This window comes from Xiphophorus maculatus, chromosome 7 (genome assembly GCF_002775205.1).
Source record: "Xiphophorus maculatus strain JP 163 A chromosome 7, X_maculatus-5.0-male, whole genome shotgun sequence".
In the NCBI taxonomy this organism is placed as follows: Eukaryota; Metazoa; Chordata; class Actinopteri; order Cyprinodontiformes; family Poeciliidae; genus Xiphophorus; species Xiphophorus maculatus.
Genome location: NC_036449.1, coordinates 25144834 through 25170887, shown reverse-complemented (window position 1 = coordinate 25170887; position 26054 = coordinate 25144834). Strand labels below are relative to the sequence as shown.

At 34.7% G+C, this 26054-nt stretch overlaps 1 protein-coding gene across 1 annotated transcript; it reads left to right on the top strand.

The window, feature by feature from the left end:
• Positions 1-474: 474 nt before the first annotated feature.
• Positions 475-25743, top strand: LOC102236239 (polycystic kidney disease protein 1-like 2). Its single transcript, XM_023336635.1, has 32 exons — positions 475-502; positions 907-1074; positions 1195-1337; positions 1954-2136; positions 2977-3114; positions 4408-4551; positions 4777-4901; positions 5563-5683; positions 5843-5974; positions 7580-7693; positions 8115-8229; positions 8310-8500; positions 8590-8820; positions 9054-9155; positions 10286-10464; positions 11277-11423; positions 12115-12314; positions 12407-12651; positions 13579-13765; positions 13959-14172; positions 15280-15523; positions 15673-15769; positions 15852-15986; positions 16084-16269; positions 16872-17202; positions 17758-17891; positions 17993-18120; positions 19817-19977; positions 20093-20303; positions 21783-21884; positions 22080-22211; positions 25498-25743. Exons 1-32 carry the CDS (start codon positions 475-477, stop codon positions 25690-25692), a joined length of 5163 nt encoding a protein of 1720 aa, XP_023192403.1. The 3' UTR covers positions 25693-25743.
• Positions 25744-26054: the final 311 nt, after the last annotated feature.

The following is a 26054-nucleotide window of genomic DNA, read 5'->3' as shown; positions in this document are numbered from 1 at the left end:
GATGCAAATCAAATTCCTCTTGTTGAAAAAAAGGAGAATGCAACAGAATATGTCATTGACAAAAATTATATTAAGAAAGCATCTATAAGGCACAAGAATGTCACTGTTGTGTTCACTTATTCAGGTGTGCATTTATTTTTACTCTTTAGTTTTTGTCCTGTAAACAGTTTCTGGTCATGCTGAATCATCAAAAATGTTTGCTAAACTTTTGAGAGTGAATACATATTTAAAAGAAGGCTGTTTGGCTTTCAAACCCAAGAAGAAAATCACCCACTGTTAGGTATGGTGGTGATGCCATCATGTTTATAATCAAAGCAGATTTAATAATACAGAATGAATACTTTCAATTTCTGTAATTCCAATTTAGACTGTGTATTAAAAGGAGATGGATACACGCTTGGATGCAGAAACTCAACTGAAATCTGGTAGTTTGCATCCCAGTTAAAACCATAATTTGCAAAAAGGATCAGAATTATGTCATTGTTCGATGGTACCAGTCAGGGTAAGGGTACATATAAAAGAGTAGTAAAAGAAACTAGTTTTAATTGTGAATTTTTCTTCTTTCCAAAGTGGATAAGGAACTATTATACAAAACCTATATCATATGGGTAGAACCATCTACAGATCTTCCTGATCCAAGCAGTGACCCAGAAACAACAGATGCTATGACAACCTGGAGCCCTGCAGCAACACCAACTGCAACACCTTCACCAGCAACTCATTCAGCAGCAACTCATTCAACAGCAACTCATTCAGCAGCAACTCATTCAACAGCAACTCATTCAGCAGCAACTCATTCAACAGCAACTCATTCAGCAGCAACTCATTCAACAGCAACTCATTCAGCAGCAACTCCTTCAGCAGCAACATCTTCAGCTGTAACAGCTACCACATCTACCACTACAGTTGCTCTTACTTCTCACAGGGCATCAACTTCAAGACCAACCACTGAGGTTTCTAAAAGCCTCTCATGCACTATATCACCATCAACTGGAACTATACTTGATCCTTACAGCATAACGTGCACCAGTGCCCAGCTATGTTTGAATTGTCAGTACTGTTTTAAGACAGAGGGTAAGTAATTGCTGACTTTGACTGATGTTGTATTATCTATCTTTAACTTAATTGCACATTTTGTTTTAATTTATATCAACCATCACCAGTTTCTATTTTATTTTTTTCTAATTTTATCAGAAAAGCATCTGTTGTGCAGTAAAAACGGAGTAGTCAGGATTCTGTACCTTCCTGTCGGAGATAGCAGCGCTGAGAACAAACTCCTCATAACAGCGACTGCAAAGAACAGAAGCTATGAAGTTAGCACCACTTTAACCACACAGGTTTGTTAAAGGCAGAATGCAGGTGGTGAAAAGAAAGCTTAATGAAATGTACTTTTTAAAATAAAAAATAATAATAATTCAATGTATTAGTTTATTTAAATAAGTGTTTATTTATTTAAATATAAATTAAATTAAATTCTAAATATAAAATAAAGATTAAATTGTTTAAATATATAAATATCTTCTATTCTATATCTATTTATATTTATATAGATAAACATTTAACTGTTTAAATGAATTAGATATTTATTTATGATCAATTTATTTAAATAAGTCTATTTATTTATATAGATTTATTTATATAAATAAATATACTATAAAATATATTAAATGTATCGTAAAATTATTAAATGCTTCATTAAGTAATACATTTTACCATTAAATAACTAAATATCATTAAATACATCAGGAGCCATGAAATGAAAAAATACAGAGTGAAATAATTAAATGTTTAAGTAAAAGTTGTCTTTAAAAGGACATTTTATTACTTAAATTAGTTATTTAAAAGGGTAGTTTTAATATGTATTTTATGGTATAGTTATTTATTTAATTTTGACCCCCCCCCCCCCCTAACCACCTTACGTTTGACCTCATTGAGTTAATTCATTATTTACAGGTTTTGGATGCTACAACAAACTCGAGCTCAGTGGACGGTCTGAACTCAGCGGTACTGAATGCTGTGGATAAGCTGGAAAGTGAAGGTCTACTATCAGCTGCTTCTATTGGAGAACTTTTTAACTTGGTGGCTGAAAAACTAAACAGCAAAACTGACGAATCAAAAAAGGAAAATCGACAAAAGGTAAACTCTCTGTAAGGGATTTGTGTTCGGCAGATTTATGTTGACATTTTTCTAATGTCCAAATTAACGCTCATCATGAAAACAGAGAAATATGAAGGTTGATATTTCTCTGATTTTCTCTGGTGTGCAGGAATATTTTGGGGCATCAAAATACATTTATGTCTTTCAATAAAGCCCAACTGAGCGGGTAATAACCCATAATTCTGTTTACAGTGGTGATAAAGCCAATCATACTGAATTTTACTCTCACAGAGTTTTAGAAACACATTAAGTAGCAATCATGGTGAAACTGTTTTTGTGGGGTTTTTTGTCTTGTTTTGTTTTTTTTATCAGAAGCTTTGAATAATTTACGCCCCAATTTCTTTACAGGAGGGGTGTATTTCAACAAAATAATATATGGAAATGTATTTAATTGATTATCTCAGTTTTGAAAAGTGAAACGTGAATTGTTACATATGCATTGTTGACTCTTGTATCTCTTAATTTTTTCCTAGAGTTTATTGATTCTCTGTTGTTCAGGCCAGTCTATTGAACAATCAAGCACACTGATACCATGGCCGTTAAAGCAGTTAATGATACTTTAGGGAGTGTGGGCAGGTGCCAAGAACTGCTGGGAAAATAAATCTGCATCTTCATTAAACTTGTTAACAGAGGGAAGCAGGAAGTGTTCAAAATGTTTTGTAAGACATTTGCTGTCAATTGCCACCATATAAATTAACTCAATAAACAAGTCTCTTGCTTTTTTAGTGCTTCCAAATATGTGTGCATAGCTGTAACTGTGTGTTTATCTCATGTAATACCATTTTTATTTTCTAAATACATAAATTCTGGGTTTTAAAGCTCAGACAGAAGATGTTGGACTTGATGATTGGCATAGTGAACAAATCTCCAACACAAACTCCAGAAGAAACTCAGGTGGTAGCCAGAGGACTTACTTCTCTCATTCAGAAAGACGATGAACTCAGCTTGTCTGCACAGGTAATTAAGCATTTTACTGTTTCAGAGAATAATTTGAACCACAATTATAAGAACTATTGATACAAATCTACTCTTCATGCACAGCACAGGTTTTCTGTCCAGTCTTTAATTTTTTAAGGTGGCAGGATTAGTTTGGAGTCCCCTGCCTGGCAAAAGGTAGATTTGGCCATGACCATCAGTAAGATTTTCATTAGATAAAACATAAAAAGTTAAATCCTGCAGATTAGTGTGAGGTCTTCAAAGGTTGTGCAGGTCAAACTGAGGGACATGAAATATGTTAGAGTTATTCCTCACATGTTGGCAGAGTGATTTGTGGTTTAAATTGTGGTTGTTTTCAATGAGTTACAAATAACATCTGGAGGATTTGAGGTTAGAATGTGAATTTGAAGGAATGTAAATGTTAAGCTGCTGCCCTGCTGCTTCATAGTTAGGCATGTACTGTATGTTGATCTGTTTGAAAACACTAAACCAGAAGTCACCAAGTCCAGTTCTGGAGAGCTAATTGAGATGCAGCTTTCAGACATGGATCTTACTGTTCCAATAATTGTTTATTTAAAGCCATTAAAGAAACGCTTTAGAAAAGCAAATAAGGGGAAAATATTACTTACTTAATTTCCTTCTTTTCAATAAATTAAGCTAAAAAACATAAATATTATAAATTTTACATGTTTCTTGTTAGTTCTTTGAGTAAAATTAAGGCACACCATATTGTCTGGTCTGGATGGTTTATGTTTTTTATTTTAAAACGCTCAGAGAGTGATATAAGAACAATCAGTCCCAGAAATACTGAGTTTTCCTGCTTTACATTCTTGCAGACATTAAAAACAACAGAAACAGATTTGCCAATCTGTCAGACACTGCTGCAAATATTTCAAAAATAAAGTAATACCATTTTAAAATCTAAACTTAAACAGTTAGGTGTGTTTCATCACCTACCATAATATCTAGCATAATGAGTTTCTCCTCTATCAACCATCCTCTTTCATTACGTTACTGCAAATAGAGGTGATGTAACACAGTGTTAAAAATGTCTGGGCTGTTTTTATTTAAGTGTAGGTGTGATAGCTGGAATAGTTTGCACTGTTATGTACAGAAATGACTTATAATTCTAATTTAACTTTAATAGTTTAGATTAGATTACTTATTATTCTTATGATACACAAAAATCCAGATAAAATAGGCTTTACTGCTACTAATTATAAAAATGAACAACACAATCAATTAAATTTTATCAGAATAAGCTTTGGATGCCCAACTCTGATTGCAGTTCACTGAGTTGATATCTTTCTACAGATTGATGCCGCCACATTGTTTGCCAACCTCAGCTTATCTGTCCTGGATATGAATGTGAGCACAGCTGAAGACAAAGAAAATGTTATCAACGCTACAAGCATCATTGTGGAAGGAGTGGGCGTGATTTTGGAGTATTCTTCCAATGTGAGTCATCAACTTGAAAGCCCACACAGTGGGGATTAACATCTCCCTGGCAGATTTCATAAACCCTTCTGTGGATGCATTTTAATTATTAAAGTAGTTACTATTGTTGGTCGTTTCTGAAAAATCGGTTTAGAAAATACTGTCTGGTCTCAGTGGTCAATGTTTTTCAGTATTACTCAGTTTTGGTGAACCTTGTAATCTAACATGTTGTTTAATCTTTTACAGAAAAACATCTCTGATGCTCTGCTTGCTGCTCTGAGGATCATACAGAGCACTTTATTGAAAACAATGACGGTTAATGAAGGTCCAATTATAATACAAAAACCTCATATCAGTTTGCTCGTCAATCGGTATGTCTAACTTTAACTCTGAGACATAAATTTTTTAAAGGGGGTTTTTATGCAAAATTGACTTTTTTTTTAGATTTATGTAATGTTATTATAGTGTTGCCTTGACTCATTTATACAGTACATGTTTGAGAAATCCTTGATTATTTACCCTGTCTTGGAGCTGCAGTCTCTAGCTGAGATTCTATCCCCATATATCACTCAGTTCCTCCAGACTAGCGGCAGCAGGAATTAGCAAACACCTAGTGGAACTGCAAAACTGTGGAGCTCATCATACAAACTACCCCTCACTTCAACGCTTCAAAGAATGGCATCATTGAGGAGCATTGGTGTGATGATGTGCTGAAGCTGGAAAGCGCAAAAGCTTCTTAAAGAAACAGAGGCCAATTTCAAGGCATCAAATTGCAAAGTTAAATTTCGAAGTAATGGTTGATATAGTTTGTTACTTAAAGGTGTTATAAAATGGGACTATGTACTTGGCAACATTCAGTCATGTGAAATTTAGTCTTCAAATACATAAACAGGTTGTGATGCAACACAAGAATGATGAAAAATGTCAAACTTTTGTCGCTCCTCATGTTTCAAGCTCATTAATCAAATGAAGTCATTTTATTTTACCATGACTCTAGATTTAATTAATGCATTTGCTGATCTTATCCTACAGAGTAAAACATGAGAGTTTACACAAAGGGTCCATCAGTGCTAATTTAAGTTCTCAGCCCACATTTTTGCTGCCACAACTCCCATCTGACATGTTTCCATCAGATGAACCAGTGGATGTCCGGGTAAGCCAAAAATAATTGTTTCATGTGAAATCAGAATGCAGCCAATAGCAGGTGTCTTCCAGATGCTGTGCGTGTTTGATGAAAGAGGTCTTCAATTTTCTAACGTGTCTTTCTTTAAATGAGATTTAACCCTGATTTGCTCTCTCAATACAACAACAGATGCTGAGTTTAGATAAAAATCCCTTTTCTTGGAATGAGAAAGGAAACATTAGTGGACTGATGGGTGGTCTGTCCCTCACAAAACAAGATGGATCCGGTATCCCTGTGGAGAACTTAAGTGAAGATATTGAGGTCAGTGTGGCAGCAGTGCAGCATTGGGGAATTGTTTGAAACTGTGATTACATTTTAAAATACAAACCTCACTGAGAGGACTTTTGAGACAAGTATCCTCTTCAGACATTTGATTTAATTTTAAATAAAACAAATCAAATGCAAACTTGCTTACTCCGAATTTGACTCCATACATACATTTTGTTAACAGCTTCATCAACTTAGCATTTCAACGAGCAATGCACTGTGCTCTCATGTCAAAATAATAATGTTTGCTACATCTTTTTGGCACTTCTAAAGGAAAAGTTTTTTTTTATCTTTCAATCTCTTTGCAAGTGTGATACTCTCTCTGAAGTGCTCCCCAGGAAAATTCCCATTTTAGATTCAAATAGGTTTTACATCTCTCTGATTTAAAAACTAAAACTTTCTAGCTTTCGGTGGAAACACTCAAACCAAGCACATCAGATTAAGTTTTACAAGTGATTCCTGTTAAGCATAAGGATAAAAAATGGAACATTTTTGCCTTGTGGTAATGAAGTATTGCCGGACGTTATATTGTATTACTTATTGTTAACAAAGCAAATGTTTTATTATGACATTGATGAATTGTAATTGACGTTTCTGAACCCCAAACCAAAAAACGTATTGCTAGGATTGTTACTTTTTATTTTTTCCCTGTTATTTGAATGAGATAGTTCAATGAGAGCATATCAGTGTAATAGAAAATGTGAATAAATGCACCACAACACTAGCCCTTCTTATTGTAGCTGATACCCTGAAACAACGTTGTGCTGTTTTAAGAGCAGTATTTGGGTTGTAGGGCTTCTATTTTAGTCACAGCCACACAATCTTCAACTAAAAAATGCACTGAAGAGCAAATTCAAAGAGAAAATTCCCTTCAAACCAAACGTAAACCATTTTTCCACCCTTTGGGGGCAAAGGTGGGAGTTTTTCACAGTAATTTCAGAGTTATCCAGAGGTATTTTTATTATTATTCTCTATGTGAAAACTTGGGTAATATAGCTCAGAACCAAATTTTATTTGCCAGAATGAAATGAATTTTTGTTTAAATTGGGTAAGAGGCAGTTTTGATTTTCAACTTTAGTCCATAACATAAAAATAGACTTCTACTTCTACCCCTCTTTGCAACCCTGGGTCTGCTGAGAATCTTGATGTGCAAATTATGTTGCATGTGTTTCTTACACCTGTCCAAGGATGTACTGTTTTAGGGGTCACGAGGTCACAAATTATTCATAGAAAAACTGTCAAAAGAAAACGCCGTACATTTTTCTTCTTGTTTAGTTTATTCCAATCAAAACAGATGAGCACATATTACTCCGCTTGTTATTCTAATCAGAGCCATTTGAATATCTGAAACAAACTATTATGATTATTTATGATCGCATTGCAGGAGTGCACATAATCTGCTCTGTTTAAACTACTTGTGCATAAACAATCATTTGAAATTAATCAGGTAGCCACTTGATAACCTCTAATTAATGTGGTGAATGAATTTTACATATAATTTTAGCTGAGCATGCTGAACCTTGTAAGAACAGTTTGATATTTGGCAGTAAAATATTTATATTCTTTTCATCTGTTTTTTGCTTTTGGCTGGTTCCATAGATTCTGTTGCCAAGACCCGCTGGAGAACAAGTGAACACCTCAGTTTTGGATCTTGGGAACTACAGCACAACAGCCATAGATGTTCCCTCAGCCGACTCCACTCTGCTTTTAAAGGTGCACTTAGATGTTTATGTACTGAATGTACAATGGATATTTCATTGTGGGTTTAAAGTTCACCTCTGCAAATAACCATTCACATACTTTTCTAACCCTGACCATAGTAAAGAATAGGGCTGAGTGATTTGACTGAAAAATCTTTCATGATATACATTTCATATAATTTGATATCAATTGTAGTTTTTTGTTGTAAATATTCAGATCACTGCCTCACTTGCTACTCTTTTATCTACAGTTTTCTCTTAAGGTGTACAGAGTTAGTTTTCAGCCGCCCACAGTGTTTTACAAATCTAAATCTTTTTCCACATGTGCCTCTTCTGTTGGTCTATCATATAAAAGTCTCATACAAAAAAATGTCTGTAGTTGGGGATATGGCTAAAGAATTTTGATACAAATAGATTGATTTTATGTTTTAAAGATGGTGCCTTCTGTGGATCCTTTACCCTTCAAACTGTTCCTTGGTTACATGAATTATCCTACTGATACAAATTATGTAGCGATGACAGAGATGCCTCTTCCGGGAACTACACAAGGTAATAAAAGTTTTCCTTTGTTATATTTCACTTCTGATATTTGTATGATTTACCTGAGCATATGTTTGTGTCTGACGCAGAAGAAAGATACACATGGCTTCTTAATCCCACAAATTTAAAGGGAAACACTGGATTGCATTATCTTATGGTGAGGCCTATTGTTGGTCCAGGTGTGAAATCTATCAATGCCACATTATCTATCACCCCCATTACATCCTCATGCAAATTTTGGAATGAGACTCTATTGGACTGGAAGGATTCTGGATGCAAAGTATAATTATTTCTTATTAAGAAGCAGATCTTGTAAATACCATGCTCCTTACATTCTTTTGGGATAATGATGTTTGTTTGTTCTTCAAGGTTGGTGTCAAGACCACACATTTAGTCACCCAGTGCTTGTGCAACCACCTCACATTTTTTGGCAGCTCTTTCTTTGTAACTCCAAATCTTGTCGACCCTTCACGCACTGCTGAGCTTTTTGCGACCTTTGCTGAGAACCCTGTGGTTGTGTGCTTTGTTGGGGCTCTTTTTGTGACCTACCTCCTCGTGGTTGTGTGGGCACGAAGGAAAGACATCAAAGACACAGTCAAGGTAAAGTCTTTCTCCGCCAACTCCACTTTATGAAAACATTTCTGTCTAAAATCTAGTTAGAGCATCCTGACATTTTGAATTTTCTCCTGCTCATATACCGAATTTAGAGTTATCTATGTATGTGATTGCTATTTTACTGATAGGTAAAGAAACCTTTATTAGCAAGCAAGCCCAGTTTGACATGAATGAAAGAATGGATGGATGATCAGTTTAGTTGCTTTACTCACGTGCAGGTGAAGGGGACAGTGCTGGAGGACAACGACCCCATGGATAATTATCGCTATCTGTTGTGTGTTTGCACTGGACATCGCATAGGAGCCTCCACCTCCTCTCAGGTAGTGAAAATATTAATATGCATTTATTTAGGATAAATGGATCTCAAACACAAATTTTTTAAAAATTGTCTCAAAAATTATCTGGAAACTTGTGTGGAATGTCTCTTAGAGAGTTTTGTCTTAGTAATATGCACAAAATGAAAACAAACAAAAGAACTACAGTCCAATAATCCTGTGAGTTGCAGGTTAGTGACTCCATTAAGAATCATTAATGAGTACTTACCAGCAGATATATGCTGCAGCATCAGTTAACTTGCTGCTCAAAAAGCATCTATGTTTTTGATTTTCAGTCTGGAAAATTTAATTTTCAGGGGATTTTAATAACAGAAATAATAAGGACATGCCTCATCCTTTAAGCCTGTGCCTTCAAAAACTCAGATCATTTTCTATCAACTAAACTACTCACAGACGCAGAAAGTTTAACCCAAACTAATTATTTGATCTCCAACTCACTTTATGGCCTACAAGCAATCATGTAAACAAGTCGTGATCCAGCTCTGCTTAGCCTTGGCTTCCCAAACATCCGGCCAACATTCTGTCTGTCAGCATCACTTTCATTTTATCTGACTCCATCTGTGAAACACACCAGAGCATTTCAAAGCTAAACAGACCAGAGTCTGCATCAAACACTGGTGGAAATAATAAAAAGGGTAAACATTGACTAAACTTTTGTTTCTGTGCCGGGGGCTCATTTTGTGCAGTAATATGTTGATATAAATTGAGGTTACGCTGCTGGAAGAGTGTTAATAAGCAATAAACAGCAATTTGCTGAGCGTATAATTCTAACTCTCTGGTAAATTAAAAAAGATACATAAATCTTCAACTGAAATAACATTTGAAAACCAAATCCTTAATTTTAGTACATTTAATTAACAAGGTAAACAATGCACAAATATGTAGAGTTGAAACTAGAAGTTTACATAGGCTGAATAAAAAACGTGGATTTTTTTTTTTCACCAAATGCCTTTTGCTTTAGGTCAAATTATTTCTACTTGCTAAATATCACAATAATAAGAGAAATAAGTTATTTATTAATGTCCTCAAAATCAGAAGTTTTTATGTGGAAATAAAGTATATTTTTTTACAGATAAAGAACCACAGGATTCTTGTGATGCAGTATTTTGTTTCAGGTTGTAGTCACTCTTCTGGGTGCAGATGGAAACAGTAAGCCTCATCACCTGACTGATCCAAAGAAACCCGTGTTTGAGCGTGGAGCTGTGGATTTGTTCCTGCTGACTACACCGTCCTCTTTGGGAGAGCTGCAGGGCATCAGACTGTGGCACGACAATTCTGGAAACCATCCTGCTTGGTGAGAAATCACAAAAATATTTAAAAAATAAAAAAGGCTGAACTAATAAGAATTACTCTGTTTAATGTCGTGACTGTATAATAAATATATACATGTACAACAGAGATAACAGTTTTAGCTATGAATACAATTTTTTATTACAACATAAAGCAGATTCATTCAGTTCAAATCTCAAAATTTCTGCTATTAGTACCAAATATAAATGATTTGTATAATATAACTTTATTCCAACCAGAATGCATGGAATAATATACTGTATTGCATGCTCTATTGTTAAACAAAGTGATAATGCAATATCTACATTTAACACAAACATGAAGAAGCTCCAATTAGTATTCAGAAAATTTTACTTCATTTGTGAAAAAAGTAATTTTGGCAGGCTGAAAGTGTTGAACAACAAACCACTAAAAAGAAAATCCTCAATGGTTACATCTAAACTTTGTATTTTTGAGTTTTTGACCAGAATGGAAAGGTATTGTGATAATGTACTGAAGACAAAATTTCTCAAAGAGATAGAGGCACCAATTTCAATGAGTCCTATTGCAAAGTCATATTTCTTTTAAATCATGTTTGATGCAGCATTTTAACAAATGAAGACATACAGTATATAGGTTTATAGCACAGTCAAGTAACTGTGTGCCTGGAAAATACACAATACACTCATTAAGACTCACATAAACAGTTGGCTTCCTAAAATCCACATGTTCTAACTTATTAATCTAATGTTGTGACACCACATTGTGGCCTGACATATATTTCCAAATTGAAAATAATTTGACTTCATGAGATAAATCGTTTGTTGTTTCCTTCAGGTTTGTGGGCAACGTCCTTGTGCAGGATTTACAGACAGAGCAGAAATGGTATTTTTTATGCAACTGCTGGCTTGCAATAGACATGGGTGATTGCTGCCTCGATAAACTCTTTCCTGTTTCGACAGAGATGGATCTGAAGAAATTCAGGTAAGGCAGAAATGTAGCGGTACAATGAGATGCACAATTATATACACAAGCACACCATTATAGTCTGCCGAGCAGATGTGAATCCTAGGCTGTGCTTTTTCATTTGAATTTCAATGAAAAGTCAAATCAAATGTAAATCAGATGCAATAGCAGGCTTAGATTTCAGTTGAAGAAACGTCAAATGTATTGGAAGAAAAGCGAAGCTTTTGAAATTTGACTTTTTAAAACAGCAAGTCTTCAACTAAAGCCAACTTCTTAGCTAATGAAGGTGTTTGCATTTTGGGAAAAAAATAGTCTGTTATAGGAGAACTAATTAGCAAATGGATGCAAAGTGAAATATGAATATAATATAAGATTTCTAGACAGTCTTGTTAAGTTACTTTAATTAAATTGGTCACTTTAATTGCTGAACTGTGAACTAATTACAGTTAACAGGTAAGTTTGTGTTTTTAAGAACAGAAATAACTGATATTTTCTTTCCTTTGCAATGGATCCCGACTTAAAAACTGAGCTGATGATTCAAAGATTTACTGCTTTTTGTTTATTCTTACATGTCAGAAAGCCGCAAATCCCATCAAAAGTTGTGCCTCAACACAAAGAGATTAAAAAAATGATGCTAATCCTTCACTAATTGGGAGTTTATCTTTGTTTAAAAATGGTTATAACTAACATTGAAGCTTTTATCTTCCAGTAATTTGTTCTTCATGAAGACAGCAAAGGATTTCAGTGACGGACACCTTTGGTTCTCTGTGATCAGTCGACCACCGAGTAGCAACTTTACTTGTGTGCAGAGGGTGTCCTGCTGTTTCTCCCTGCTACTCTGCACCATGCTGACCAGCGTCATGTTTTATGGGATCCCAACAGACCCCTCCGATCAGGTCATGGATTTGGGTACATCTAATTTTATTTACACGTCACAATACCTCAAGAAACAAAAGAAAACCTTATGAGACAAACTCATCTCATAGGAGCTATGTTTTCAGGTCACTTTGAGTTCACCTGGCAGCAGTTCATGGTTGGGGTTCAGAGTTCCCTCATCATGTTTCCAATAAATATCCTCATAGTCAGCGTCTTCAGAAACATTCGCCCTCGGGAGTTGTCTTGTTGTCAAAGAAAAACAAAGAAAGCAAGTCGCCGCCAGCAAAAACGTAGCGTACAGACAACTTCTCTGAAACCGGGAACTACCACCAGCAGCACAGGGAGCTGCACTTTAGACACCATCATAAAAGTAAGTGCTTTGTGCCTTTGTGAACAGCAAAGAAAATCCATCACAGACCTTGAACATTGTTTTTTTTTAGCCATTTTGTCTTGTTACAAACCACAAGCCTCTGTGTATTTCACTTTGATTTTATGTGATAAACCAAGAACAAATTAAAGCACATACAAAGGAAAAACAATACATGTTTTTCACATGTATGACATGTAGAAATCCTAAAATTTGTATTTGTATAATAACCTTTTAATGCAAATCTGATTGTGTTCATTTAAAAAATACTTTATTTATACCACAGGGAAATAAAAGGTTTTGTTATTTATATCATTCAAGTAGCTTCAAAAATTTCATACTTGTATAATGTGAGTTGCACCAACATTTCATTTCTCTCTGGGATTTGTAAAGTATTTTTCATTTGAAAGGAATTGAACAAATGACACCATCATTTAACAAGCACTGCTAGTCCACATCATCAAACTTTGCTTCACAACTTTATCACTGATAAATCTACTGGATATGTTGCTTGTTTTCTAAGAAACTCCAAGGCCTTCACACAACTGCTAGATTTGTTTTTAGAAAATATATTACAAACAGGGCAATTCCAGTTATTTTTTACCTTTATTTACTATGTAGTTCCTCCCCTTCACATTTGCCCATTTAGGCAAATACAGTAGAGTGCTGAATACAAATACAATCAATATTTTCTAGATTTTTACATGTACAGAAATAAGCAAACCATTCATCCTGTGTTTTCCACTTCAGAAGTACACCCTAACATTCAAAATGTGAATAAAACACATAAAGGTTAAATTAGTGGTAAGTTTTAAATTAACATTTTGAAGCATTGATTTTAAGAGTTGAAAGTAATGGCTAGAATACTGATTACATTGCATTATGTGTTTCTAATGTAAATAGAACAATATCTTGTATTTGAACAATTAGGATATTGCAAGAATTCTGCAGTCCCTGTCTGAGACAGCCAAATGCAACATTCCATCCATCAAGACTGAGTTTGGTTCTGGGAAAGAAACTGACATTAATGCTGTCCTCGCCGAAGTGGAAGAATTTCTAAAACAGAATACCAAAAGCAGCAATGACACCCAGACAACAACACAGTGTCAACTATCAGGTGGGTCCTGCTCCTGCGACAGTGGTATTGTTATTCAGGTCAGAAGCAGTAGAGATGCTCAGAAACGCTAGCTGTAGGTGTATCTGTCCCTAAATATACAAAATCAGACTTTTAAAGTTTTTACTTACCAATTTACCAAAATAATACATCTTAGTAGTTATGATTGCAATGTGTTTGTGTCCTGTGCTAACAGCCGAGGGGATTGAGAAGAAGAGCAACAAAACCCAGCATCTGTACAGACAAATGTGTAACCTTGAAAAGGAGCTGAGCCTGATGGACACCTCCAGCTTCCCCAGCCCTCACAGCTTTGATAAGGCCCTAAAGCAGGTCCAGGGGATGAAGAGCTACCTTGAAGATCAGCTCTTCACCTCCAGCCATTTGGACCTAGATGAGCCTAAACATGAGAAGTAAAAAAAATTAAACTTACAGCTTTATTTTGAATTTTTAAAAATGCTTCTTGAGAGTTGGTGGCTGAACTAGAGCTGTCATATACAGTATGTGTTATTTGGACTTTTTGTTTCTGTTCTTTCCCTGTATTGATTTCTTATTTTCCTTCATCCATGTTTGTTTCCTCTTTTAGTTCAGTTATTTTTCATCTGATCACTCTTGTCAAGTTTAACTCTTAGTCTGTTCTTAGTTTTATTCCTTGTGAAATTTTAAGTTAGATTATTTCTCTCTCTCTCTCTCTCTTTTCCCTTCACACCAGCAATCAGTTAGCAAATCAGAACCGGTCCATTGTTCCACACTGACTCTTCCACTACTTAAACTTCTGGTCCTCACATTCTTTGTTGTTTCCTCTTGTTAAATCCTGTTGTTATTCCTGTCAGTACCCTGCCGCCCTTTTCCTTGGATTTATGGTTTTTGTTTTGCTCTGGCTCCCTTGGTTCCCTGTGATTTTTGTTAGTTTTTTCATTAAGTCTACAAGTTCTACTCTACATCTCGGCCTGCTGCATTTGGGTCCACTTTAAAACAACACATCATAACAAAAGCATTGGCTTGGTCTATTCTTAACCAACAAATTGCCAATATTTACCTTTTCTAGTGGAGCTTTAGTTCTGTCTTAATACCATTTGAATTCATGAGTGCCAATATTTCTTTTCTTTCAGCCCCAGAGTTCTGAATATAATATCCTCAATAACACAAATACAGAAAACAGTTGCTAGATTTTCTAGATTCCTTAAAGTGTCAGAGGCTAATGCTAGCTTGTAGGCTACATAAACAGAAACAAAGACCTTTCATAAAAGTACACAAATTACATTTATGAAAATATTTGCCTCTTTTATAGCAGTGCAAGAACTATGTATGTGAACTGCTATAACTGTTTATGAAATAAATACGTTTCTTACCTCTGTCATATATCAAGTAAGAGATATGAGCTACGAAATAAGAAAAGCTCTAATATCTCTAGGTTATTATTGTCAATGCTGCAGCACTGTAGTATACTACTATAAACAAAACTATCATTTTGTTTTGACAAATAATGGAAAATGTTTTCTTTAACTCTCCAATTCCAGGTTTGTTCCTGAGCATGACACTTCAAATGATGATGGTGTTCTGAAAAAGAAGCCACAGCGTCGGGGCTTTCTACCCTGGTGGTTTATCTTTGTCGGCTGGTTGCTGGTGATTGGAACCAGTTTTGTTTCTGGATTTTTCACAATGCTTTATGGACTGAAATTTGGGAAAGAGCGCTCCATCAGCTGGTTGGTATCCATGATTGTCTCCTTCTTTCAGAGTCTTCTCTTTATTCAGCCACTGAAGGTAAGATTTAGTATTTCTGTTGGCCTAAAGCATAACAATTAGATTTATGGTGCTCTGGTTTCAAAACCTGCTCATAAATAATGCGTGGAAACAATTCATGGATCTGATATTGCCTTGAAATTTGTATGTATGTATTCAATGTGCCACAGGTGATATGTCTTGCAGTTTTCTTTGCACTGGTAATAAAGCGAGTAGATGAAGAAGATTTTCAAAATGTGGTGTTTGAAAGAAGTGGAAGAAAGTCTGGTAATGTCGTGATCCTCCAAAAACACACTTTTAACTTACAACAAATGACAACAAACATTCAAACATTCACCATTTTAAACAGGTGATAAAAATGATAAACAAACAAGCCATTGGGATTATAGTCTTTATGAGCCACCTCCTCCTGCAGACATCGAGAGAATGAAAAGGAACAAGATTATGGAACAGAAGGCCTTTGCTTTGCTCAGTGAGATTTTGAGTGGGTATAAAATTAAATTATTGTGGTAATTTAGTTGATTTCAGAGTAAACTGTGTGTTGTGAGGTGTGTTGAGCTTTTCTAAACTTTGTGTTGCAGTTTACATGGGGTTCATATGGATGTTACTGCTGGTGGCCTACGGCCAGAGAGATCCCAATGCTTTTTTGTTGAAACAGCACATTAGAAATAGCTTCACTAACAGTGTCCCAGACAGCATGACTCTTCAGGATGTTTTTACCTGGGCTAACACCACTCTACTCCAAAACCTTTTTGGAGAATATCCAGGTAGGAATCCTTCCAAAACATTAAAATGTGCCCACACACTAGTTGCTTCTGTTGAAAACAGCTGAAGGTGAGCACAAGTCTAAAAGCTGAATTTCTATCAGAACAACTTTGATATTGCCTTATGTACAAAAAGTTAGCACTCATTAAGGTTGTTTATAGCCTTAATGTTGCCCAGTAAAACAGATGTCTGCCTCTAGTTTGGAAAAATAAATATAATCCCAAGCTAGCAAACAGATTGTGTTTATTAAGCTTTACCTTATTGCCATTTATTACATTAATTGGATTTGTGAAAGTCAGCCCATTTGGTTCCACATTATCATTTACAGGATATTTTGAGACACAAGCTTTCACTTTCAGGCATTTTGATTCTTCTTTTTTGTTTGTTTTTTTACCTTGTTAAAATTGTGAAGGATGTCTTACTTTTTCTTCCCAAAAAGAATGTGGAGTGTTTTAATTTATATTCAGTGTGAAGGTAGGAAGAAAGCATAAAAAGACAAGACTCTGCAGCTATTAGAAATGTAAAAAAAATAAATAAATAAATGCAATAATGTTGTGACTTTTTCTTTCCAGTACTAGTAAAAGTCTAAAATATTTTCCTGTAGGATTTATCACAGATGGAAACTCCAAGCTGGTGGGGAATGCTCGTGTTCGCCAATTAAGAGTTCAGCAGAACTCGTGTCAGATTGCAAGTTTCATGCTTGGATTAGTGCCAGACTGTCATGCCCTCTATTCATGGGAGATAGAAGACACGGGTTCCTACGAAGCCGGCTGGAATCACTCTGTCAAGAATAATATTTCGGAAAGTGCCTCCTCTCCATGGAAGTACCAGACTGAAGCTGAGCTCAGAAGTCTGCCTGTCTGGGGACAACTGGTGCTCTACAGAGGAGGAGGATTTGTAGCTGAGCTCGGACCAGATATTCAAAATGCCAGCAGGTGTGTGTGTGTATATATATATATATATATATATATATATATATATATATATATATATATATATATATATATATATATATATATATATATAATAAAATAAATATTTTTAAATCACATGTTGACAGAGTATTATGGAGGAGGATTAGGGCCACTAAAACAAAGACTTCTGACTTAAACCTCAGAATTCTGAAAGAAAAAGTCTGATATATATATATATATATATATATATAAGTCAGAATGACTAAAGTCAGAATTCTGACTTTAGAGAAAAAAAGTCAGTTTCTTGAGAGAAAAAGTCAGGATTATGAGGGGAAAAAATCTGAATTATTAGATTGTCAGAATGACTACAGTCAGAAATCTGCCTTTTTTCTCAGAATTCTGACTTTAGAGAAAAGTCAGAGTTCTGAGAAAAAGTAAATTCTTTGTTTTCAGTGACCTTCAACCTCTTCATAGCATAAAACTTTGCTTTTAAACATAATTGTTACAGTTGAAATAAAAACAGAATTAAGACACTTAAACTGACAGCTCTTTAAATATTATGCTCTTTATCTACAGCACACTTGAGTACCTTTTCCATAATAAATGGCTTGATAAGTACACGAGGGCAGTCTTTGTCGAGTTCACGGTTTACAATGCAAATGTGAACCTCTTCTGTATCGTCACGCTCTTGATGGAGACCTTAGCCGTAGGTAAGGAGTGCTCTTCTAAAGATCTGCAGAATAATCCTCTGGAAAATGCAGACTTATTGCTTCTTTTTCTGTGTTAGTAAATCACGTCTTTAACTTTGCAGGAGCATTTCAGTTCTACAGTGATCTGCAGGCTATTCGTCTTTACACATCAACAGGGGGGCTTTACTTCTTTGTTATGGCTTCTGAGATCATTTATTTGCTTTTCATTCTCTACTACATGTTCAAGCAGGTAAACACTTTATTCACTTTAATGCTTCGTAAATCCTGGCAGTGTCTACGGAGCTAAATAAAATTACTGCCGAAACAAGGAAGATTTAAAAGTTTATGTATCTCTAGTACAATTGTGTTGGAGTTTTTTCTGGGATCTGCACTTAAATTTCAGCACCTTCCATTGTTTTTAACACCTAAAAACCTTAAATTTATTTCTATCTACTCAACTTTATGTTAATTTCTTTAGCAAATCTTTCATGGCTTATCCTCTATAGGGTGACTGTCAATTACTGTCTAATAGACAATTGATTTTTCATTAGCTTCAGGCTGAAAAAAATTGCAGAAATGTACATCACAGTTTGTGTAATAATATTTGTATGAGTTTCCCTGAGTTTAAATGATTTTAACTGATTTACTCAAATGAATTAACTTTGCAATGAGATTCCAGTTTAATGATAGGCGCCTTCATACCCCGAGGAGACAGGAAGTCATGGATTACTCATTGAAAGTCTCTCCAAACTCTGATCAAGTGAAAAAATATTCATTTTAAAAAGTGATTGAGCTACATTTATTTTATAAAAATTCATATTTTATAAAAAGAGAAGTGAGTTATAAACCTATTTATTTCCTCACTGAGTAAATGTACTTGGATCTGTTCAGGTTTGTAAAGACAAAATGTGGTGGATTTGCCTGAGGCATGTTTTTAGTTTTTTTCAATTGTTTTAATACTCTGGTCCACAAACCTAATTTTTCAGCAGACAGCTACAAAACCTCCTTTTAATCTGAATTGCCAGTAGACATTTTGTGCCACCTGGGATTTTTTGATTTCTGTCTGTTTTGCTAATAGCACCAGTGCAGAACATGCCTGTTATGTGTTTTACTAGATCACAGGATATTTCTTAATTCTGTAACTCTACTATCATGAATTTTAACTTCTTTTTTCTGCAAATCCAGTACTTAGGTATACAGCACCTATTGTCACATAAGAAAAAGTCATGCACTTATGGCAGTTTTTTTTTCCTGGCTTTAATAGCAACAATCTTCAATCATCTATAATTATGTTACGTATAACTTAATGATGTTCTTTCACCTCCTTTTCCACTACTAATGGTAATTTAACTCCTGTTCGACAAGCTGTTCTGCTTCATTTGCAGTCCCTTAAGACCTTTATGTTGTCCTGGGCTGAAAAACTGAGAAAAAGATATTTGGACAGAGAAAATGTCTGAAAGGGAAAACTTATCTGTTCACATATAAATCATTTTGTAAAGGCATTCATGACCCTTGGAACTTTTTATATTTGACATGAATTTTTATGCATTTATGCATTTTATTGCGTTTTTTTATCATAGACCAACACAAGCAATTGGACAGAATACACACTACTATAAAAAAATACTGTTTTTGAAAGGTGCTCTTTGAAAAACTCTTAGGCACAGTTCAATTTAATGTAAATTCTTAATTTTACAGCTGGTCTGAGTGGAGCTTTCTAATCTATACTACTGGATTAAACCCATTTTTCTTATTTAGTTTCAAGAACATTCAGTTTATACCAACTCAAAATTTAATAACAAGCATTAAATTAGCAATAAATCATTCTGTCTTTATTGTAATCACAGATTCAAATGTTAAAAAGATTTCTTAAGCCTTTTGTTTGGTAAATCAGCTAAATCATTTGCTCCAGTCATTTGTTATTTTATTTTATTTTTTTATTACAGGTCAAATTATTGAAGCAGCATCGCTGGCTTTATTTCAAGAGCAAGTGGAACCTTCTGGAGCTGAGCATCATCCTGCTGAGCTGGAGTGCCACTGCAGTTTTTATCCAAAGGACTCTGCTTGGAAACCGTGATATGAAATTCTACCAAAACCACAAAGACCAGTGAGAGCAACATCCAACTCTATCTTATAGTGTTATCTAACTACATAGAGCTCGAAAAGCAGTGTTTATAATCTAAAATGTTAAACTCAGTGAAACTTTGTTTCTGCCCTTGTAGATTTGCCAGTTTTCAAGAAACTGCTGCAGCTGATTCAGTTCTTCAGTATTTGGTTGCTTTCTTGGTTCTTCTGTCCACTGTCAAACTGTGGCACCTTCTCAGACTGAACCCCAAGATGAACCTGGTCACTGCTGCACTGAATCGAGCCTGGAATGACATCTCCAGTTTTCTGCTCATCATCGTGATCACGCTGGTGGCGTACTCAGTTGCAGTGAGTACCTTGCAAAACTTTCATCTTGCAAACATCCCTTCTGGCTAATTAGATACACTAGCATGGATTTTTTTTGAAATGATAATTAAAGATATAATTATAGTGTTGTAAGTGAAATAAAAAAAATAAAGAATCTGCTTCTTCTCCAAACCTTTCCCCATCCAAATAAACATTAGAGATAAAACAATTTAAATTGAAGTTTTTAATTTATACAAGTTTCTTTTAGAAAGTTTTGATATGCAATTTGCACATTGCAGGAGATAATTGTAATTGAACAAATATGCTAATTTCACTCTTACCTTTCTCGCTTGACTTAGACTGCATTATTACATGAAAAAGTATTTTGGATTGTATCAAGAGCATAATGTGATAGAACAAAGTCATCTCACTGCTTTAAACTTGCACAAATTTTCTGTATGGAGGTTTTAGTGGTTCAAAATTGTGACAACAGCAGATAAAAATCCTGGGTAAACATACCAATAACATACTTGGGCCCCTTGCCCATAGAGATCAGTATACGTTTTGCACAATGTGGATATGTGCAACTCAAAGTTGTGCATATCTTAGAGCAAAATAAGTCGAGTTTATCAGGCATTACATTGAGCAATGAGAACAGAGGGAACAGAGGAAGAGAGGGAAGCATGCAGGTAGAGGTTTATAATATTTCTCAAATCTGACATCCGGGCTCATTAAAAACAACTTTAAGCTTCAGAGCTGTTGTTGGATCAACTTAAATACAAAACACACATTTAGGATTTTGTGTGCATGATTCCTTTTGATTGAACTTCCTAAGATATGTAAACAGAGCACTGCTTCTGATTACAATTATTTCATAAAATAGCGCAAATAGTCATGCAAAATCTGTACAGAAACCTCCCTCACCTGCATTGTCTCATCCTGAATAAGTTGATGAAAATATTGATGTTTCCTCTTTAGACTCAAACTGATGGTTGCAGTGCAGGAACCACAAACATTTATGGCGAAAATTCAAAGAATGTGAGAGAATTTCCTACTGTAGATGTGATGCATCTGGCACATAATAGCCAAGAAAGCAGTAGGAAAAAGCTACAAGTTCAAGAGTGTGTTAAGGTCACGATGGCCTTCACACTGAAAGGAAATCTTCCAAAACTCATCTGAGTCAATGGTATTCAAATAATCTTGGAGAGCCTGACGACCATACCCCATTAATTTAGTTTGAATGAAGTCTGGCCAATGAAATAAAGTAAAAATGTGTAAAAATTCAATAAAAAATTCAAGCACGTTTAATTATTTCTGTTTTGTTGTCTGGACACAAAACATTGAATTTTTCCACCTTATACTTTTATTTGTAAGTTATTCTTTCTTTGTGCTTAATGTGATTGAAGAAAAACATTGTTGTTTTAGTAAATTACTTTTAAATGATCAATTTTATGACTTTAATTTGTCATAAATAATATCAGAGTTTCATGTGTCAATTGTCACATCTTGTCATCTTTCCAGAGCAATGTGATTTATGGCTGGAACATTTCATCTTACAAAACTTTTTTAGCTTCTCTTCTGACCATCATCAGTCTGCAGATAGGCATCTTTAACTATGACGAGGTAAATGGTGTGATTTAATATTTTATATTTTTGACTCATTTAGATTTTTCAGAATCATTAACTGCATTTAATGCATTCTTCAGTATGATGTTTTACAGTTAACTGTGCACACTGTTTCATCCATTGAACTGCATTTTTCTAAATTAAAAAAACAATGTTTACTCAGATTTTTTACTCAGCTGAATCATTTCCCAGGTTTTGGACAGTCACCCAGCACTTGGCGGATTGCTGTTTGGTTCCTGTATTGTCTTCATGACGTTTGTTACTCTAAATCTCTTCATTTCAGTGATTCTTGTATCACTAAACTTGGAGCAAATGTATCACAAGGTAAGACTAATTTTAAAATTCTTTACTTGGTTAACTGTTTTTATCTAATTTTGGGATATCTGAGTTTAAGCATCATACAAGTAAATTCTTATTAAACAAAATTTAAGTACAATATTGGTGAATTCTCTAACTGAGAAGAAAAAATATGATTTCTGAGTTATTAATCAGCCAATCACTGATCATTGAAAATTTGCCCTGTTTCAATCACCAGTTGATTTCTGGATGCAGCATCTCTGATTATGACTGCATGCACGATAAGTAGCTATGCTTTATCATCTTAAACACTTCTAATTCAAACTTCTTTAAAAGTCTGTCACAGTCTTCGCATGGCCTTTACAATAGAAACTGTCCAACAACCGCAGATCAGTGAGAAAGTGCATTAAAATCTGAAAACTGTGCATGGAAAACTCAAAATACAAAACTGAGCCAAGCTCTAAACCTGATGAATAAAAATATGGTTTTACCTTTGAAAATCAAGCCACAGAGAACCTGTTTCTAGACACTAGACAACCCTTGACGCATCCAAAATGTTCTTTCAAACTCATTAGAGTTGTTTTGAAGGCCATCCTGACAGATGCTCGTTATGTTATAACTCAACAGCATCTGCCTGAGACAGCAACTAGAATCTTAGTCATGAACCTGGGAAAACACGGGACTCTACTTAAAACTTGAATTAATTTTAAGAATGCATGTTCACGGTTCACAGAGCAAATGCTGGTTAACATTTCACCTCCTCATTCTGCCCTTTAAAGTTGGCCAAAGTAAAAAGCTGAAATTTCATTTTTTCACCAGCCAGTTTGTTCTGCTGAACCGAACAATTGATCTGTAAAGAAATGACTCTTTGATTTTCTGTTGTTCATTAACCTTTCCTTGCCTTTTTCTAATAAAAAAGGCTTAGTTTCTTTGTTGGAAATCATAAAGCTTAAAGAATTGTAATAACTAGTCATAAATAATAATTTTTCATTATGATTGCTACCATTGTTCTGAAAATAAAGACTTTTAATAGGGGTCAAAAAAGTTCCAGATGGTTGTGAATAGAAATGGGTTAGTTATGAAAAAAGTCATAACTTTTAAAAAGGTCACTGATTATGGATTCAGAAGGTTTTTCTGTTAAATCCTTAGAGATTATTTTCAATATTATGCTACCTTAATGGAGAAGTCTCACCATAAAGCATTTTTATGTTTCCATGTGAAAATATATTTTTTCCAGATAGTTTACTTACTGGAGAGAAAAATATTTTTAAGCAAAAACATATAATTTAATTAAATTAAGTGTCTCATTTTTTTATATTAATAATTGTCAAAACAACATAAGAGTGTAGGGAAATAATCATTTTAAGCTGCTAGCAGAAAGTCTAATATTTCCAAAATATGCTGTGATGTGGAATAGTTGAAGATGAAATAACAGTTTCTGACAGTTTTTAACAAGTAGAAGTAAAGAAAAAAAAAAACAATAGTGGAATAGGGAATAACTTTTGTACAAATCAAGCCAGTAGGAGGACCAATCAAATGCATTCTGTTGTCACTACATTTATCTTTTATAACAAGTTTCATTAGTAATACATACGGGAGAACAGAAAAGTCAATAAACACTACTTTGGAGAAACAGCCAGTTTAAAGTCTGATTGCTGCCAAACCTAACAGTGAAATTAGCAACAAGCACTCTGGTTCACAAGCTGACCTGCATTATCTGGAGAACAAGAGAAAACTGCTGCGTCTTCAGATGGTGGCCGATGCGGGTCGATTTGAACCAAAAATTAATCTTAACGGTAAAAATACTGGATCACAAAATTCTACACACTTCTCTTAAAATGCCAGATTTCTGTGATTTAAAGAAAAATGTAACTGAAAAAGCTTTCCAAGCTTATTTTAACATGACAAATAAATCTTTTATAACTCACTCAAATAACAGTGCATACCATCAGACTAACATTTTGTTGAAAAACATTTGGATTCATTGTCAACGTTCAGACTTCTTCAGTTAATACCTGCCATCATTTCTAGTTAATCTGATTATTCTGAACTCGTTTAGCTGATAGGATCATCTTGGCATTTGCTCATCTGCATTATCCTCTAAAGCAGGGGTGTCAAACTCCAGTCCTCGAGGGCCGCTGTCCTGCAACTTTTAGATGTGCCTCTGCTGCACCACACCTGAATGGAATAATTAGGTCATTAGCAAGGCTCTGGAGAACTGATCTACACAAGGAGGAGGCAATTAAGTCATTTCATTCCAGTGTTTTGTACCTGTGGCACATCTAAAAACTGCAGGACACCGGCCCTTGAGGACTGGAGTTTGACACCCCTGCTCTAAAGCCTTAGTTTGCAGAGGCAATATTAGGAACTAAAAAGCTCTCTCATTATATTAAGGCTGCAGTATTGAACTTTAATATGAATTATGTTTTGACATATTTGTGAAAACTGTCACTATGTTGGTTAGATTTTCTGAAACACTGAATAATTTTACTAACTAAATGTTTTCATTGAAGGTTTTTGAGCCAGAAATAGCATTATTTATTTTTATGAGGCAATCTGTTGAATGTAATGTTCTGTAATTTTGCTTTCCGGTATAATTGCAGCTGTCTAGACAGTCTTTGTTGTCTGAAAACATTACCTGTTCCCAATACTGGAGATCACAAAAAACAATCATAATTATTAACAAAAACCCCAAACATTTTGTTGAAATCAAAGGCTTGGATCATGCTTTGTGTGTTATGCAGCTTTTCCTTTCTTTCTTCCATTTAGTATAATTTCATCTCATCTCTCATTATTGCCGATGTGAATCAAACTTGAGTATGTAAGATCTCTGAAACTATCCCATAACATGCTCTGATATTAAGTCCCAGTGCTCAGTATTGCTGAATTTTGTTGTGAAAAGCAGGACCAAAAACTATATTAAAAGCATTTGCACAATGCAAAGTCAAAGTCAATATTGTGTTCAAATCATAAATTCAAATGGTAACTGATAAGTTCATAAAACATTTTTTTTATCACAGCTTTATCTTAGGCTCGTGTGTAACACTTATAATAAGAGTATCTTCCGACAACCTTTTAATAATGCCGTTTTATCGACAGCATTGTTTCAATTGAAAGAAACAATTTTTACTACAAGATGTAGTAAAAATTTTTACTACAAAATGTAAACAGCAGTTTTAGCATTCCCAGTGTCTGAAAACCAAAGAGTAAAAATCAAAGTTGTTGGTCCAAACAAAGTGTGATGGCTCATGCCTGTGTCCGTGTTTTTGTTGTTTTTTAAAAAGTGATTTTGATTTTCTTTCTTCTGGCCCAGCCCTCTGAAGAAGAAGAGATTGTTGACCTCCTGCTGAACAAACTCTGCAACCTGTTTGGTTTCAGATATAAAAGTGAAAAAGACCCCATGGAGCCTGACGGAGAGGGCAGCAGCAACTTGACCCTTAATAAGAACAGGAATATTCTTACTAACGCCTCAGTTGAAGACAACATTTACCAAAAGTCTGACAACTAAATGAACAGGAGATGTATGTCAAGATTTTATGCAGTAATTTCCTCTTTCGTTTTTACTTGTTACATTAAAGAATGAATCGAAACTTTACTCTGTAGATTAGATATACAGTACATTTCCCCTTACTCTGCTGCTTGTTCTGCTTCCTTTGCAGTTGTGCATAGTTTAATATGATCCTATGGGCTTATAGTATGAAGAAGGAAAAACTGAATATACTGAGATAAAAGTTGTTCAATAAAGCTTGAATAAGTTATTCAGAATACTAATAGCACTGAAGTCTGAATGAATTTTTAAAAGCATCTCACTCCTTTCTTTCACTTTCTTTGATGATCAGTATAGCAGCTGCTTTTTGTAGGGTCTGAATG